Source organism: Anoplophora glabripennis, unplaced genomic scaffold, assembly GCF_000390285.2.
Source record: "Anoplophora glabripennis isolate ALB-LARVAE unplaced genomic scaffold, Agla_2.0 scaffold30, whole genome shotgun sequence".
In the NCBI taxonomy this organism is placed as follows: domain Eukaryota; kingdom Metazoa; phylum Arthropoda; class Insecta; order Coleoptera; family Cerambycidae; genus Anoplophora; species Anoplophora glabripennis.
In genome coordinates, this window is record NW_019416226.1 from 712740 (window position 1) to 732915 (window position 20176).

The following is a 20176-nucleotide window of genomic DNA, read 5'->3' on the forward strand; positions in this document are numbered from 1 at the left end:
TAATATTGTTTAAATTAATATTTTTATACAAAAGAGTGCAAAATAAACGTCAATTTACAGAAAATTGAAAAAAAATGTAAATTGAAAACTAATATATTTCGAAACAAATTTTTTTCACTTGCATTTTTTATTAACAAATTATTTTTTTTTCAAAACTAATTCTCGGAAAGTTTTACTCCAGTTTTGATATAACTATGTTGTTTTCGTCAACGAATAATGAAGACATAAAGATTCAAAGTTAGCAAAATCCCAATTCGCACTAGTGTGACCTGTAAGGTGATCCATCCCAAGTGTGACTTTTATGGGTTGATACCCTATACCTCGAAAACGGTTGGGATCTCAAAATAAGTTGCAGATAAATTACCATTAGTTTTCGTTGTTCTATATACTCCTGAACTATGACAGATTAAAACTGGGATATCCTGCATAGTAACCTTAACCAGGTAGCGCGAAAAAAACCCTTTATAACATTTTACGCTGGCACTTTTCACAATCCCATAAAAGAGTGTATTCGGTCATATTCCTTCTACGGCTTTCAATTAGTTCAAAGGGTGAAACACCGACTCCCGTACGACTGACCCAGGTGCCTCGGCAGCAACCCCTCGCGGTGGGCACCCCATGAAGTAGCGAAACCTCGCGCGGGCCAATATGGTAGAAGAGGGAACAAGTGGCGGGGATGAAACGGCACCGGCCGAAACTCCGCGGCAGTCGGAAAGTGTGCTCGCCGTTGTCAAGTTGCCGCGGCCGCTCTCCTCGATTCTCACGCACGCCGCCGAGTCACGCCTCCCACGGAGATGAGCACGACCCTCTTCGCAGACACCTAAGTCCGCCGCGAGGTTTGTGAAGTGTTTCAGTGGCCACGAATTCGGTTTCGCAGTGCTTCGAGTGTACCCTCACCCACGATGGATGACATCAACTTCGCCGCACAGTGTCTCCTGGAGATGTCCCACAGCAAGGACCACCTCAACCTGAACTTGAACCGCCCCCTGGACCTGTCCAAGTCCCTGATCCGCGAGGAAATCCTCTTCGTCAACCCCCCGGGCCCCGCCGTCATCGTGGAACAGATACCCATGGTACCGGCCACGTATCTCAAAGAGGAACCGGTCACCACCAACTCTACGGAGTCGTCCTCGTACATGGTGGCCCGCATCCTCACGGATTTGACCAGGTTGAAGCAGGAACCGGTGCCGGAAGTGCCGTCCGACGGTGAGGGCACCCTCACCATCGACGAAGATCCCGATGAGGGTTATAACAGCTTCAACACCACCCCCAACAAACCGGCTAGGAGTGCCGAGAAGGCCGCGACAAGCGCCAAGAGTCGCAAGAGCGACGCGGGGCCGCCCCCGAAGAAGTCCAACGCCCCCAGGACGCAGTCCTCGCCCAGGCTGGGAACCCAGGCCAGGAAAACGCACAAGTGTTCCTACGATGGCTGTCACAAGGTCTATGGGAAGAGCTCGCATCTGAAGGCTCACCTCAGGACGCATACAGGTTTGTTTGCGCTTTGTTTCCTTTGAATTTTACCTGAGCGCGTCAAACTCCGGATTCGTTGGCTAGAAAGCTGACGATTTGTTAGAAATTCTGACACAAGCGGTGGTAATTGTAGGAGTTTTCTTATCCTTGTTGCAGTTTTACACCAGTCAAAGAAATTGATACATTTGTTGTCCTTGAACTAATTGTTATGTGTAATAAGTACACAAAATTATCTTCGATTTATTGATTGCAATAAATTCATGAACAAAATGTACTAGCTCTAATTTTAAATTTTTTAGTGAATTCTAATTACATTCCGATTTAAAAATATAGTAAATCTTTAAACGTGATTTAAATTGGTCTTCTTGGTATTGACCATCTTGGAATTCTTTATCAACTACTGTTCAAATTGGCTTTTTCTCTTCGTTATAACCAAAGCCTTATCCACCAACACCATTTTGTCCCTGACATATCATTTTCTAATAGACATACAGGTATATAACCCTTATAATACAATATACATCATTCTCAGTCTCAGTACCGTTCTTGTTTAAATTTAAAAATCTCAAAAATGTATGAATTAAATCTTATATAACTGGCTGGAAAATTTGGCCGACACAAAGCATTCTATAGTTTATGCTTTGAAGTCGAGTTGTAAAAAAATTATAAGTCCTTTAAAATTACAATAATTTTTATTTCATATTTCTTTTATTATATATTTTTGTAAATTTTTTGGTTTTCTGTGGATTTTTGTTTACGTATCTATGGATCCAAAAAGCTACCAACATTGGTCGGAATTAAATCATCAGTCGCACCTCAGGTCACACCCACTGATTTTATGAAAGTCCGAGAATTGGAGCAGTGCAATCCAAAGAAACACCAATTTTACAGTTTCTCGGATATACTATACCATTATTTAGATATGTACGGTGACTATGCTTCAATATGTTTGCAATATCGGATTAAGAACACTTAATCAACAATTCCCGATGCAATCGTAACAATAATTTCAAAGCAGTGGGCCGAGAACTGACCCACCCACTGCTTCTATAAGCTCTTACGAAAGCTAATATGGAAAAATAGAATGCTTTTATGAATATTTAACAGAGAACCACACCCCATTCAAGGGTATATTCGGTGTACCTAAGTAGCATAATGAATTAAGAAGTAAACGAACAAGAATGATTTGATTCCATATTAAGGCATTCCAAGATATTCAAAATTCTTTGGACTCGATAAATCTTATTTAATTTTGAGGACTTTGTGGGTTAACATAAACAGAAATGATGGTATATGCTTAATTTTGGTTTAGTAGTCGGTGATTGGAAAACCGTATCTTCATAACAATCCACAAGGAATTTTAATTGATTAAAACTATTTACCTGGACTTTTGAATGCCTACAAATATTTTTACCTAGTAATACCTAGATATGATGATTATCTGTGTAATTATTAGAGAGTAAATCGTAACGGAGTGATTTCAATAATATTATACGTGGTATGCGTTGTTTTTCGCAAGTAGACATCTAAAAATTCTGATCTATTTATATTTGAGACTATTTAAATTCACTTTGACGCGAATGATACACGATATATTTGAATTTACAAATATCCAGTTTTCAATGAGCCGCCGCTTCTCGACAAGTGACATTTATCTTATGATGTCAGTATCACTATTTCAGAAAATCCATCATTTTTTTTTTAATTAAGCGTGATCTCGTCTCAGCCGACAACGGAACATAAAGTTGTTTAATTTATAAAATAATTTAATGTTACTTTGTTTATTATAATAAGCAGTTCGAAGAAATAACTAAAAAACCTGTTACCTTCTCCAAAATATACGTTAATTGTTGTTTCATTTCGTGAGTGTAGTTATCATATTCGCAATTTTTTTAGTTCCTGTATAATTCCTAGCCTTCTTTACGCGGTTTCGGTCTATTTTATTAATTGTTGCTTTGCCAACAGTTTGTAAGCAATTAAACACGTTTATGATTGTTACGGCAATCGTTTTTAGACGTAAAGTACACTCATAGATTTAAGAAAATGATTAGCTTCGTCGGGTTGCCACCGGGCCATGAAAGAGGGGTCGAAACAGGTCTGTACTGAATTATATTTCAGTACAACGTACGTTCAATCAACCGACATGTACAAGAATTTTTGCTATAACTTTGTATATGTTAATGTATTTCATCCCTTTGACTTTTCTTCGTGCGAAAATTATTAGAAATTATGTTGCTTCTGGTCAACATAGACTCAACGTTGGTGGCTCTAAGTGACGTCACTACTAAAAAGGTCTGTTCAGTCGAGTGGCTGTTAGCGGCAGCACCGCGAAGCGGCGTCTGTTTATACGAATTCAAGTAATTAGTCTTCCGCGACAACACGTCGATCCAAGAAGGCGCCGGAACTAGGTCTGTCTCTCTAATTAACCTGAAATTAATTGCAAACGCATAGCTCAACTTCAGCCATTGTAATAAAAGGTATTCACCGTAAATGGTAGAGAATAATGCTGGAACAAAGCCCTCTTATGTTTCTATTAAATTAAGGTTTACTCTCCCGGCGAATTGTATGCTCTTTGTGCTACTTAGTTTTCGTTTTGTCGTCTGGCGCTAGTCAAAATAATTTATATTGTAATCGTTGAATTTTGAAGCGAAGTAAGCGACTACAGCGGCCTGCAGCGAGCTGCAGTCTAAATGGCTTTTGAAATATACAAATTGGAGCGTCAGATGTGTTCATTACTTTCTTACGTCAATTATTTCTCGATTCGTCAGTGAAAGATCACCCAATTGGATATAACAAGTACCTGCCGGCGGAAAGGGGATTGTGAAACGAACAAATGGTTAAAAATCAAGGCTTGTTCTTTCTATTAAGTCGGATAATATCGACGTTGAAAGTCGAGGCTGTCTCAAATAAAATGTGGATTAGGGGAAATGCGGCAACAGCCTCACATTTCTAGATTTTTGTATCTACATCAACTTCAAATAGAGACAGAGGTTTATTTAAGTGTTACACTTGTGTAAGATGAGCAGTAACCGAACAAATTTATTTCCAGTTTGTTGAAGAACTATATACAGAGTGGAAAGTTTAACTGGAGCAAATTCTGTAACTTTGTCGCAAAATTCCTGAAACACGTCAGTTTTTATTTTCGGAAACACTTCTTTGAGATAGGTCCGTACATTTTGAGCAAAATGTGGTGGTGCCCCGTCTTGTTGAAACCGTATCCGTTGGTCAAATAAATCGGGATCCAAATTATTTACACGTTAAAATGCAAACAAGTACCAACAAATCAATCACATTCGGTTCAAATTGGCCAAAAAACTATTGAGCAGGTGATAAGGTATGGAATTTTTATTGTGGCTTATCAAGTAAGAAAAAAAATGTATACATTAAAGAAGTTTAAGTAAACAAATAAACAAACCTCTTTGTATTATGCCTCATTGAAAATAAAAATTGTTTCAGGAATTTTGCGACAAATCATTATTTATATCTTTCCACTCTATATTTTTCGGATATGAAAGTAAATATTTTACTTCTTAAAACAATTATAATATTTTACGTTACTTGAGTACTTCGTTGAATTCGAAAAATCTAAAAAATTATTGGCGTAAAAGTTATTGAGGTTTAGCAGAGGGCCAATTTCTATACCACTGAATTTTCCGGCCTTTTAATATTTATATTTAAAACTGTATTTTCATGTGCATTTGCATTACCAAATAGGAAATGAATATTCAACGAAATAATTATATATATCTCCTATTTAATTACAAAATTTTAAATATAAAATCATCCGTATTGCAGATAATTTAGAAACAAATGAACTTTCGTTATTCATTTTTATGGGGTCATGGCCGTTTTGATTAAGTTAGATAATAATAATTTTCTTCACATCATTGCACAAATTGAAAAATTACTATGTAGCTAATAATGCTAATATATGAGGCTTGGGAGGATATTCCAAAGTAAAGAAAAAAACACCTCTATTTAACAATTGTATCTTCAATTGTTTTGTGGTGTCGTATTCTAAGTTATGAGCGGATTTCAAATTTACGCTCAACTTTCCAATTGGAATCACTTTACGCAGGGCCAACCGCGATTAAAATAGAGGCCCATATTCATGGGAACCCAAACAAAGCTCCACGAGAAGTAGAAGGCGTGGCAGTACCACGTCAGGTTAAAAGTCCATCATCCGTTTCGGGCGACTACAATTCAAAGATAAGCAAAATCCGCAGATGCCAATTGCCCAAACTAAGGCGGATTTCGCTACCTCTGCTGACCCATCAACGAACGTGATTGAACGTCAACCTTCTGTGCCTTGTAGTTCAGTAACCAGGATCGGAACCTAACTAGTTCGTGTATTACGATCGATATTTCTTATTTGTAGTATACGCAGTTAAATAACATAAATCAAGGTCATTTATTGTAATTAGCAGAATTTCAATAAATCCATTTTTTAATCATTCAAAACATTGTTAAAAAATTTCACTAATTTTTGGGAGCACATTGCTCATAAAAACAATTGCGGGTAACACTGTATACAATTTTATTTAACCTGAGTCTCGTACCACCCTTGGAAAGGCGGAGGAAGGGGGCGTGAATTCTCAGAAAACCAGTAAGACTCTTAAAAAAAATTACGCGCATTCCCCTGCCATTTTCTGTACTAACCGAGCACTCCAACAATCCGGTAATGACACCAAAAAATGTGACCGTATCCTGCCCGAACTGAAACATGATACGCCCAAGCTACCACATCGGCAAAACTTTTTCGCACGCTTAGCGGCGGACAGAAAAAATGAATTAATTAGGCTTTTAAAGGAGATGATGTCATTTAATATAAATCCGCTAAAATTAAGATCTATTCGCGGATGTCACAGCGAGAAGAGGATAAATAAAACTCGCAGGTTAAGAAAAAAATTGGCAGTAAACTTACAGTTAGAGGTTTATTATTATTCAGCTGCGGAAATATTACAGATGCCTTTTATGGCCCGTAATTAATGCCATATTTCGTCCCGGGCAACGACCAGTTATATTTTGACTAACCATGTACTGTTAGACCATGAATCAATCTTTAGAAAACGATCGAACTGTCTAGAGTTTCTGTTTCCATTTATCTTGATGTGCAAATCTCGTTTTTATTCCGTCTCGGTTTGTTCCTTCATTCTCATTAAATACATATCAAAGGTGGCCTTTCCCAATTTTTTTAATGCACGTTCTGACCACACGAAATCAACGCATACCTCATTAAGGATGCGTTTATAAAATTTTTAAAACATTCAAACTCGTATAGCCCTTCTTAGTCCAGGCGGTACTTGTTTCGGGTTGGGTAAAACGCATATGATCATTGTTTATAAGCGTGAAAATTGCGAAAATGTTTAAACAATCACCACGGCTCACCTAATCGTCCGATTTGAATTTTTCAAAAAGCATTTTAAAGCTTGAGAGCTCTTCTTTTTGTGGTGAAATTTTCAAGTATTCAAAGGCTTTAGATTTTTAGAAATTTGATTTTGAAAATTCTTTAATTTTAAAAAAAATAAAAAAAATTAAACAATTATTATGTAAAAACTATCGAACCGAATTGGATGAAATTTGGTGTGATGATTCTATGCACTAAGAAGTTTAATTGGGAAAAGTATGAAGATCCTAGGTATTATTCAAGTGTCTGAAAAAAATTGACAAATAAACTAGCATTTTTTGCAATTTTTTAAATGATTTTTCCGATTTTTGCAATAACAATAATTATTTTTTCGAATTGCAACTAACTCTATCTTGATCAAAATTTAATTACAAAACTTTTTTTCCTCTTCCATTTTTGTCTAAAATGAATAGTTGCTAAGTTGTCGACGAGAAATCCAAGAAAAAAATGAATTTTTTTGCTATTTTTTTATACTTTTTTGCAATAACAATTAAGCCCACGTTTTTTTTATTTGCATAGAAATATTATCATTTCTGATGTTATTTAGAAGCCGTTAAAGCAAAAATCTCCGATCATATGCGCTTTACCCAAGTACACCTTTTGTAAGATAGATACCGCCTGGACTATCTGAACAAATTCTCTTTCTGTTAAATCATTATTTTATAGCCGCATTTGGAAGAAGCAACTTTCATCCCTTTCATTAATTATTCAGGGCATTTTTAGTACCTTCAGCTTGAACTCTTCAACAAAAACGAGTCGTTATATAAACTTAAAAACCATAAAAGGGAACCCAAACATCCCCTAAATTAACATAAACAAAAAACTGAATTACCTCTTAAGTGATCAAGGGACGTACTACATGTTTATTTTGCAATAAAAAGAAAATTCGTTTTAGAATTATGTTGACTACTTGAAAACCAAATCGCATGCATAGAAATGACTAAAAGGCGGCATACGGGGTGTCCCGTTTATGCTTTCCCAGTTACAGGGAGTTCTACATAAAATATCGACTGTATCTGAAGAAAACCAAGCAAACCATTGAAGAAAAAATATGTTAAAGTCAACATTTCGCTACAATGTTTACAAAATTTTTCCTTCAATTATACATCTCAAACTATCCGCATCCACCCACTGCTATTAAGAATAAAATGGTTTGCAGGTTTTGCTTAAAACAGTTGTATAAATTTCGACAACTTTATCTTTAACTAATTTAAAGATAATTAAGAAAACCCCCTTCAAAGTAACTAACAATTTCGAAAACTCTACTTTAATAAGAAAAACGTTATACACGTATTAACCTTGCAAGATTTTTTACGTATAAATTTGACGTGTATATTATTAATAAAATATGCTTACTGATAAAATTATATAGACTCATAAGACATAATGTAACAGGCAAATTGCATACACAGAAAAATGCTTGAATTGGCAAAACAAATGTCTGGAGGTCAAACCCTATCTAACGCGAAACATAAATCTTAAATAAAACTATTAATAAAGTTATGCGGATACTTTCAAAAGCAGGCTTTAGAGATTTATTAATATTTTGACTTCAGCTGTGAACTGTAAATCGTATGCAGCAACTGAGGAAATGCATTGATTTAGGTTCAATTTTGTTCGTATATGAAAATTGCACTGGTAAATTCCCCTAAACGAAATATGTATGTGATCGATAGATCGTTAAATCTTTGGGAAACTTGCATGTATATTTTTAAATGTCTAAAAATAATCTATAATTTTATATAAACTTCTCTTAGAGATAGAGAGAAGAAATATTTTTTTTATAACTCTTGTCGGTTATAGACCACCAATGCATTGCGTATAGAGGTTTTTCTATTTTCCTTGTTATGTAATGTATACAAGTGTATCATTAGCAGAGATATAACTAATTATACCATCACTTGCAACAGCGGACAATACGACAATGTAACAATAACTGCTTGGTCCTCCACTGAAACCTGTTAATGTAAATGAGTACAAGTACTTCCAAACGGGCGGCTAATTACTCTAATCGATTACCGTGATGGCTGCCGTACCGCTATCTGTTTAACTGAACAATGTAAATATAAAGGATTCCCCAGACAAGGATATTCGCAGATTCAACGTTGCTGGTGGTTCCTCCAGTGGTCCTCAAACGTTGCGACGCGGTTAAAAAGTGTTTCAAAGTTAGAAATTGAAACCCCCTTTCGTCTAACAAAGTACTACATGGTTCGTGTAGATGTCGCTGTACAAAATAAGTATGTGGTAAAAACTGTACTCCATTTCATTCATTTTACGTTGCACGCACCTATACTTGCATTTCTGTAGGCGTACATACTGTAACCTGAGGGATTATTTCTTTATTTATCTATATATATATATATATATCATTATGACCAGTATCATAACGAGTCTGGATTTCAAAAGAGTTTACTATTCAATTCTCGAAAGGGAGTTTACAATTATCATTATACTTTAATTAATACGTGGGAACTTAGAAATGTTGTACGTTCAGAGAATGAATTTCAAGCACTTACCCTTTATCGCTTACGTAGAATGTAATCCAGTGGCTGGCTATACAGGGTGACACTGAAGTTAAGAGAAACAAAAAGAAACACCACAACTTCCAGGAAGGGTTTTAATAACAATAAACAAAACAAACAAACAAAATAACAACACAACGGCTCGAACATTATTAATTAGTTTATTGACACGCGACAGCGTACCGAGATTCAGGGAATGCGAGATTCATAGCAAAATTTGGAAAAAATCTTTATCCATTATTAAATTTAATTAATTAGCCCGAGACTCTAAAACTAAGTCGACTGCTTAATGTGGAACCTAAGGAAGAACTGACTTTTTTTCGTAGATCTCTCCTGAATTCGACACTTCGCTTCGACACGCCCATTTCTTGGGCCCAGACGTTTCTGTTCTTATCTTATTGGCGGGGACCCTGAATGTCGGGATAGTTTGGCATAACTATGCCATGTTAATAATTACCTAATTGACTGGACTTACATTTGTATAAATAATTTTGAGACTAAACTTACAAATAACCCTAGCCTTCCTCTAGTGACTCCGTGTAGCGATACGGGACGGATTAGTCCATCTCATTTAATCTATTCTTATAGCTTGGAAAATCCGCCAAAAAAACAGCTATTTTACTTATTGCTTTCTTCTCCTCACAACATTCTAAGAACGTATTCTTGGAATTCCTACGTTCTTTGGAATGCATTTCGCGCGTTATTTGAAATATCGATTTTTCTCTTTATACTTACCTGCTCAACACATGGCCCCGACAATTTTAGTGAATTTGTTAAAAAATATTGCTAAATTCCGTGAAGCCTTCCCCGAAGGGCGACGTTAAACCTACTTGAAAACCATTCATTTTCCGATTACTACGCGTCCTGGCTTTTGCTACAATACTATTTTTGTTAGGTTAGGTTATGAATGAATGTTTATTATAAATTTTGGACAAACCATGATTGAAAAAAATGGGAAACGACCCTTTCAAATCTTTCGCTTGGCTACCATTTATTTTCCTTGTATTTTTAGTTAATTTTTCCAGTACGTTTGTGTACCCCGTCCGGCTCCCCGGTCGTCATTCGAAATTCCCGCCGGTTAACGACTGTCAACTATTCACAAACAATACGTGGCCCATTATCGACCCCGTTACACCCCTCTCCTAATTGCTCCGGCAACAATACAAATGCGACAGACAATAGCCCGTCGAACCGGCACTCTTCCACCCAACCCCGAAAGCAACAACCCGAATCCGAAAATCTCGCTCGACCTGAGAAAATACCTGCCCCGGATTGCATGCCCAATTTACGATTTGCCTTCTCCCAGTTCGACGTGCATCGGCAGACGAGAATAGACTTGCAGTTCGCACTTATGCAGTCGGCACGACGTACCGAGCGCGTTTTAGGTAGGCCGCTGTTTGTTGTTTGTTATTAGTATGGCCGATGCATTGCCAGCTGGTTTGCAAGGCAGTTGTCTCCGGACGAGAGGTTATTCTCCTTTCGACTTGCCGATGCGATTTTTATGCAAATCGGTAAATAAGGAACGTTTCCACCCAATTTGGAAGATAGGATTCCGTTTTATGGCTTCTTTTAAGGTTTCAGTAATGCGTTCTTGTTAATTCTACCAACCACTGGGAGGTTTCAGAATAATAGTAACTATGACTGTTCTTCATTAAATGTTGGGAATTAGAATAGAATATCACAAATTTAAGTATAAAAAAATCCGTCAGCAGTTTTTGAAGAAAAAGTACGAAAAAAATGTTTTCTTCGATATACCACGACGACATTTATCTGCAACAGTGGCTCGTTGGTTACTCTACTTCCAGAGGGTTATAGTAAGCTCAAGTTGCAGCATGGGAGTGAGTCAATCGGTTATTAAAAATTTGTTTCTAATATCGAAAATAAAACGGATTTTCAGAAAGGAGTTTTTGGATTAGTTTAAAAAAACTGTTTTTTTTTAGACTGAGGAAAAATTAGAGATTTGTGGAATGAAATACAGCGATGTATTGGGGGGGTATCAACTTTTTTTATTTAACTTTTAAATCGACATTTAAAACTAAGACTTGTCTTGAAACTGAAAATTGAAATGAAATATTGTGTTAAAGAAAGTTTTTTTTAATTTTAGGAAAAGAATCGCTTTGAAACTATCAGTTTCTTTAGGACACTTTGAGGTTGAAATATTACAGCCAATATCTTTAGGTTATCCATTGTTTGCAGAGTTATGGCAAGTTATTCAAATATTATTCAACTTTTTACCTTTTCTCCAATCAATATTTTCACTTCGAAAACATTTTTCTTTTATCAAAAACCAACAATTACTTCGTGTAGAGGATGCTTTGCAGTTTTCAAAACCATACTTGGATTTTGTGTACGATCATTATTTCCCAAGTAATTGATTGCCATAGGCAGAAATGCCTTTTTTGCTTTGATAGACGGTAAATGAGAGACAAATCATCGTACAGGACTCTGAAACGGCTCAAATTGAAGAAAATTAAATTATCTAAAAGACCTTTACAATGAAATTACCAAGAAATATTGAAGTCCATTTTTTCCCAGGTAATTGAATGCCAAAGGCAAATATGACTTTTTTTGCTTTGATCGACGATAAGAAACGGCTCAAATTGAAGGAAATTAAATTATCTAAAAGAGCTTTATAATGAAATTACAAAAAAATGTATATAAATAAGTCCATTACGTCCCAAGTAATTGATTGCCAAATGCAAAAATGCCTTTTGTGCTTTGATCGACGATAACTGAGCGACAAATCATCGTACAGGAATCTGAAGCGGTTCAAATTGAAGGAAATTAAATTATCTAAAAGAGGTTTACAATGGAATTAGCAAAAATAAAATATTGAAGTTCATTATTTCCCAAGCAATTGATTGCCAAAGGCAAAAATGCCTTTTTTGCTTTGATAGACGGTAACTGAGAGACAAATCATCGTACAGGACTCTGAAATGGCTCAAATTGAAGAAAATTGATTTATCCAAAAGACCTTTACAATGAAATTACCAAGAAGAAAATATTGAAGTCCATTATTTCCCAAGTAATTGATTGCCAAAGGCAAAAATGCCTTTTTTGCTTTGATCGACGATAACTGAGCGACAAATCATCGTACAGGACTCTGAAACGGCTCAAATTGAAAGAAATTAAATTATCTAAAAGAGCTATACAATGAAATTACCAAAAAAAATATTGAAGTCCATTATTTCCCAAGTAATTGATTGCCAAATGCAAAATGACTTTTTTGCTTTGATCGACGATAAGAAACGGCTCAAATTGAAGGAAATTAAATTATCTAAAAGAGCTTTATAATGAAATTACCAAAAAAAATATTGAAGTTCATTATTTCCCAAGTATGTAATTGATTGCCAAAGGCAAAAATGACTTTTTTGCTTTGATCGACGATAACTGAGCGACAAATCATTGTACAGGACTCTGAAACGGCTCAAATTGAAGGAAATTAAATTATCTAAAAGAGCTATACAATTAAATTACCAAAAAAGAATATTAAAGCCATTATTTCCCAAGTAATTGATTGCCAAAGGCAAAAATGACTTTTTTGGTTTGATCGACAAATCATCGTACAGGACTCTGAAACGGCTCAAATTGAAAGAAATTAAATTATCTAAAAGAGCTTTACGATGAAATTACCAAAAAAAAATTTTGAAGTCCATAGACTCTTTCAAGGTGTGCAAAAATTTGAAAAAAATATTTTTTTCGTTAGTTTTCTTCATGACCGCTGACGCTAAAAAATTGTAAACTCTATATCCGAAAATGAGGAACTTGAAGCTTCATTTTTTTTATTTTTATTCTCTCTACGACAATTTCCCCCCTCTTTGAAAATCACCCAAAAATTTTGGATTTTTTTAATATCCCTTAATTTTTCTGATTTGCTTATTTGCATAAATATGAATGAATTCAAACGTTAATCAGTATGTAATAACGTCGAGATAAATGTTATATCTTCAATCATTTTTTGTCATAAGGACCTTGGCAGGTCCCGAACCATTAAGATATGGATATGACCCACATACGTTCGACTAGAAATGTTTCTAAACGCAAACTAACTACGTAGTTGATAGAAAAAAATCGCGATACTGGTTAATGCAAGACAGCCTGTTTACGTTCAAATTATAAACACTGTTATCGACTGATGTGTTGGTGTTTCAACAACAATCCTCGCTTGTAATAGACGTGTCACGTCTATGTTATCAATTACCATAGAAAGGTTCGAGTTTGGTGAACGGTGCGCCGCGCATCGAGTTGTTGAAATCGGCGTTGGTCCTTGAGAATTCGATAAAAAATTCGCTCAGGGGGCACGTGCGCTACCTTGTTGCCGCAAGGTTCCAAAGCACGAAAAGAAGTTCACTGTTACAGTATTGATTGGCATATTGTTGTACGTACAAACCCAAACTAATCGCGGTAAAAGTGTCATCATTAGCGAATGTTACAGCAATCACTTCCAAAATCTCCTCTTGGTTGGGGATCATCAATTTAGGATGAATTTTTGTGAAGTGGTCATCAGAACTTCTGTCAATCAAAATGACCCCATTTCGTTGCTTTCTTTATCTTCGACAATGGAAAAGGTTATCGCGTATTAAATTCGAGATACACAGGCCTCCACATGACCACCTGCACTGGCGTTGATAACAAAATGAATGTTTCCTGTCTAATTTTTTCAAGTATTTTTTAGCTTTGGGAGTATAGTTTCCGAGAATGGTCATTAAAGCTGCTGTCGTACTACTGCTGATACGGTAATTTTATGCGCTATAGAGGTAATTTTCCTGATAACTTGCTATCCTCCTTTAGATCAAACAGTATTCAAAAGTAAAATTGTCCACCCTTTCAGAATCTGGGGTCAAAGACAGAGGTTCTTTTTCGAAAATTGACCTTCAAATACCTTGAAAATTACCCTCAAGGTTAAATTTAAGGTCACACATAATGATTACTCCACGAATCTACCATTGTATTGCTCGAAACATACAATTATTGTACCAAGTTATCCATAAAATTAAATCGTTACTCGATACTCTTTCAGCAGACTAATCAAAGTTTGGATAGGGTCCTATCAATCCAAAGTGAAACGTATATGTTATATTTGCGTACAATTGAATCTGTGTCTGAATTTATTCCTAGTAGTTATATGTTTGTTACCATTTTTACTATTAGCTATTTAAGATAATCATAAATATTTGTATCAAATTTCACCTACAGTCAGGTATTCATTTTTATATCGAATATAAATTTTCCATTGTCAGTACAGACAATCTACAGTCTAATGTTTTGACTTCTGACAGTGGTGCAAATTTTCAAATCAGTGCATAATTCAACTCTAATATAACAGTTACGATATTTGTAAATATATTCTCATGGCTTCTACTGGTTAAATAAGATTTAAGTAATTGGTATTTGCAAAAGTAAATTAGAGAAACTTATTTGAGATAACCAGATTAACAATATCTTATGATTGAACGTTCTTGAGAACTCAAAACGTCTCCCTTTTCACGTGTCCTTGAACAACGTTTGTTTTAAACACAAACCAGAACCTTAAATTGTAAAAGTGCAGTATTGTTAGTAAACAAATATGAGCATATTTGTGCAGTGGATGTGTTTTTTACTTTTTTATTGAATTTCGTGGAATATTTTAATGAAATCATTTTTTCCAATTTTGGTTTTCATTTAAATCGTTGCACGCTGCAAACCCCGAAGCCCCCGCCATCACGACGTCTTATTTACGCACCGAAATGTCAAACTGTACTCAAACGAAGTACTATTAGCGATGATGTACATAGATGAGCTCAAGAACTTGACAGTCACGCGTCGTATGTCCAATTATTTAATGGATAAACTCCCCTAAAGTCCTCTCCTTTGTTCATACGCCCTATTAAACCTTCAGTATCCGTAAATACTGCGACAGATCTGCGATTCGCGGTCCGTCCGCAGTCCGAGTCCCGGGAGATATAAACAACGAGTAAAGGTGAGTCAAATGAGGTTGCACAACAATGGCAATGAACTTTTTTCAGAGCCGCGAGACGCTGAGACCCGCCCACCATACCGGCATAAGGACGGCGGGCCCGCCAGGCAGCCACCGGCCCGCTTCAAGGCCACCCGAGACCGATCCGTTCGACCACGGAACGAACAAAAGGATCTGTTTTGCTTTATCAGACCGGATCGAGGAGCGTGCGGTTACCGAACGCTCAAGCAGGCTGCGGAGATCGGAAAACGACGGATCGCGTTTGGACTTTTAGTAGTTTCCGATTGTGAAAATGTATATTTGGTTAGATATTATACGCTGTGAAACTGAGTTTTGCTTCAGTGATAGCGGCGGTTCTCGCAGAGCAAAGTCCCCTTTTTTATTACTAAAAACGTGCCAAGTTTTATTTTAATTGGGCAAGTGGTTTTTGAGATATTGAAAGTAAAGAAGATTATTTTATTTTATTAATTTTAGCACTATTTCAAAAACGAAGCTTTAATAAAAATTTTATATTAACTTTTCTTTTTATTTTTGAGAGTTATATCGCCTATTACATTTACACGATTAAAACTTCACACACCCTGTATATTGAAATAAGTGAGGTTATATTCCGAAGAAAAAAAAGTGATTTCTGGATTAAAAAATATAAAACATTAATTAATTAATAAACTCTTAAAACTAAAGATATATTTTTGTTATAAAGATCAATCACTATTATTTATTTTGAAAAGTATTATTTAAAAATATTTACTCTTCCTGTCTCAGAAATTTATGAGCAAAATATATTTTAAATTAAATGAATAACTTATTTTTTTCGTTATGTTTGTTCAAAATAAAATTAATTAATTTATATTAAGTTACATATTATGATTTGTGATTAAAATAATCCCTCACCCTCCTTACTCGCCAGACTTACAATTAGCTCCTTGCGATTTATTCTTATTTCCGAAATTAAAAAGAAAGAACGCAGTTTTCAGACTATTGATGACATCAAAGCAAATTCGTCACAGACTTTAAAGTTTAAGAAATAATTTTCGGTTATTTTCTGATCGGACCCCGTATATCTATTTTCCTGCATCAAAAATCTATGCATACATAAAATCTAATGTATTTTACCTGTTAAAATACCTTCTGGCTCAAAATAAAGGGTTTTTAATAATTTTTTTCCACCGAAGTTCTATTTCTATTTGCTACTAAATTATATTTTGTTTTGCATGTTTTACTAAATTAATTTCTTCGAATTTATTACTATGTTAACGAAATGACACCTTATGGGTGTGCATAATATGGATATCTGTCTAAACGAATATCCAAAACAGATCTGAAGTCATCAGGACCAAAAATGGACAAAAAAATTATTCATCCTGTGCTAGTTCACTACAATTGGTCCTATTATAATGAAGAAATATAAAGGGTTAACTCTTAATACTAAAATTTACTTTTCAAATACATATATTCTAGGTTGTGAATTTGTGAAGTTTGTTCAAATACGCTAGGTTATGAAATTCCCCTCTAGAAATTCGAAAAAGTTACAGAAAGTTTCTTAAGTTAAGAAAATATTAGATTGAAAATATTTAATAAAATATTTTATTTAATTAAATATTTTATTTACTTAAACTTTAATTTGGAAAATTAATGCACTACTTTATTTTTTTAAAAAACAATTGTAATAAATTAATACAAATATTTGTTGACAAAAGAATTTAAAAATATAAAATTTTATGTTAAAAAGTAATACATTTCCATATTTTAAAAATTTAATGGAATTTTAAATAAAAAAAAATAAATTTTTATCTGTCAATCAAAATAAAATATAAAATACTAAAAAGGTTTTATTAAAAATATTTCTAAAAAAATATATTCACCGTACTATAGTCTTTCCGAAGTCAGTCATCACATGTAAAAAACGCATGGCAATAAAATTTAATGACTCATAGGCGCCCCTAAAAAAGTTTTCTGCTAAAGGTAAAAAATTATAATAATTTGTATATAATGTGAAAATTTCTATTATATGTTCAATAAATATATGTTATTTATGTCCTCAAACAATTTTATTATATTGATGGTAAATTTCGTTTTGTTCCGTTTCAAAAGATCTCCAAAATGATATGCAGTAATAATATTATTTCTCCTTTTCGCAATTGTAATATCAATGATTAATAGAAGGTGCCTATAATAAATTAAAATTACCTGAATCACAAATTCCGCATTGCTGCACTGCACTGCTGGGCAATTTGTCATCCACCTGTCAAGCTGAGATTTATTTCCCAGTGGCCCAATGCAGCTGTGTTTTTATTTCGTTTGCCCACTCTCGCATTCTTCGACTGAGCGTATATATTTCCACCACCTCCTTGTTTAGTTCGACCAGACCTGTATATGGGTATGGCTAAATAAATATGGGAACAAGTTTTTGAAATATTTCAATGCTGCCTCAGCGACCGAACCTGATACATACAGTCAACTTCTTGGTTCTTCAATTGATATCGGAAAGACTATACCTATAATTTATATTTCTCCCATCCCCGACGCCCTTGTTATGAGTAATGAACCGAAATGAGCGAATTATATAAAATGAACACTACTAAGGGTTCTTCAAAATTCTCTCCGGGTGTCCAGACTACTTTTCTATCCTTCTATTTGTCAGTGGAAAGACACTATAAACCAAAACATAAAATGTAGCAGCTTTAAGACAAGCTTCAAACCGGTTCTTCGACATATTTCCCGGAAAAGGCTAAAATTTATGTATGCTTCTTAAAAATCACAGCCAAGATTATTTATTGCGCTAAAAAAATATGGGAATCGTAAATATTTTAATATAAAAGTTGGTCAGTAGCGCTCCCGGGCAATAAAACTCGTTGATACGTAAATATTATGACTTTCAAACGTGTAGATTAATTGCATTTGATGCAATTTACAGCCCGGTGTAAAAATAGGTTACAAATTCGTACATGTTCATTCTGATGTATCGGATTTTAGACCACAAATTTAATTTCAGGATGTGGCTTTCGCCTCCTCGAAGAGTAAAACATTTCAGTTGCGAAACCGAGTTTATATCATTCCTGTCTCTGTAAAATCAAGGTATGTGTGAAAAATACAATGCTAGAACCGATTTATGTGTCGAGAAAAGGAAACCATTCGGTGACTATACAATACTGATTTGAAACGACAAGGTAATTGATATTTTGATCACATTTCAATTATAACGTCAGACATTCAACAATAAGGCCTTCTTTTATGCAAAGAAGTGGGAAAATACGTAATAAATTGTTGTTAAAAAAGAAATAAACTGGCCATCTCGCATCCTTTGTGTTTGTACCTGTTCGAAATCCAGCTGCTCAGTAATTATGATAAACTTGTTCTTTACCTTGATACCGGGCTATATTTGGAATTTAACGCATCTTTATTAGCTCTTTCGACCATTATAGTTCATTTAAATTTAGTTATTTTTTCCATTTACTTACAATATATACATACTCCTTGTTTAATAATAAATAGGTGGATTCTTCTCGAGAAGTTCATTTGACTTGCAATATATATAATGATTTCAAGGTTTTTATTTCTTCTTTTATCGCAGCAGTTACCTCTGTGATAATAGGAATTAAAAACCATTATATTTAAGGTTTACTTACTATGTCTAAAATAGCTGTGACGATATATGTCACAACAAACAAACATACCCTATACACCAGGAAAATTAGCGAAAATAAAAGAGAAACTCGAAACATGTCCTATCCGCGAGATTATTGTAAAATTGTCTAAAGGAACATAATACAAGACATATCTCATCTTGTGAGTCAAAAACTTTTATTAGCTAACTTTTCTATTTAAACAAATAAGCGAGGAAAACAGTTCTTTCACTTTGCAGGGAAAACCATCAATTTTAGCGAAAGGTGACTCACAGACGGCTTGTAGGGAATAAAATTATCTACAAAATGAGACTACAAAAAGTTATTGCAAAAAAGAAAAGTGCCCATTTTTTAATTTGTTTATAACTATCTCATTTATTGTTAAAGTTTTATAAAACCTATGACAAGTTGAGGGTTTTGTCATACTTTAAAAGTGTGCCAAAAGTGGGCGCTGTAGGTGCAATAGTTTTCGCACAATTCTATTTGTTTATAGCGGAGGCTCCAAAAGTTATGAACTTTAAGCCTCTGTACAGGCGTTAATTTTCAACCAAACATGATTCTGAAAGCGTCATTGTAATCTTAAAGACGTAATTAAGCGACCTATTAAAAAATATCACCGTTTTTTTGACATTAACATTCTCAAATTGTGCATTAAAAAACAGTGCGTTTTTCGCTTATAAACAATTTGAATAACATTGTTGATATTTATGCTACATCAACGAAAATAGATTCAATGGATAGCTGGCAAAAAATACAATTTTTTTTTAAAGCACCCTCTACGACCAACAGGTTATAAACATTAAGACTTGAATTTTTCGGAAAATAAAGTTATTATTGAAAATGGTTGTGACTAATATTTTTTGAATTGATTTTGGTTATGTTGCAAATATTTTTTTGTATAAAATTAGTAATAAATATAATAAAAAAACTTTATATATTAAAATTTCAAGAAGTTAAAATTGTAATTTTATCGACCGCATTATTTTTATTAATATTTTTTAATTTTGAGAATTCTCCAATAAATTCAAATACTTTTTACTCTTTTTAAATCTTTTAACAATAAATAATAATTTGAAAATAATTTGTAAATTTTTACTTTAATTTTACATTTAAATCGTAATTAAATAACTAACAAAATATTTAAAAAATAAGTTTACTTTGGCTTAATATATAAAAAAATAACTTTTGTCACTGT

General features: G+C 34.3%; 1 protein-coding gene across 1 annotated transcript in view; it reads left to right on the forward strand.

Moving 5' to 3' along the window:
* Nucleotides 1-721: 721 nt before the first annotated feature.
* LOC108913167 (Krueppel-like factor 9) overlaps nt 722-20176 on the forward strand; it is a 527739-nt gene continuing 508284 nt past the window's right edge. The window contains exon 1 of the mRNA XM_018718657.2: nt 722-1488. Within this exon, the coding sequence (XP_018574173.1) occupies nt 903-1488 (586 nt within the window). The 5' untranslated portion in view covers nt 722-902. The remainder of the gene's footprint in view (nt 1489-20176) is intronic.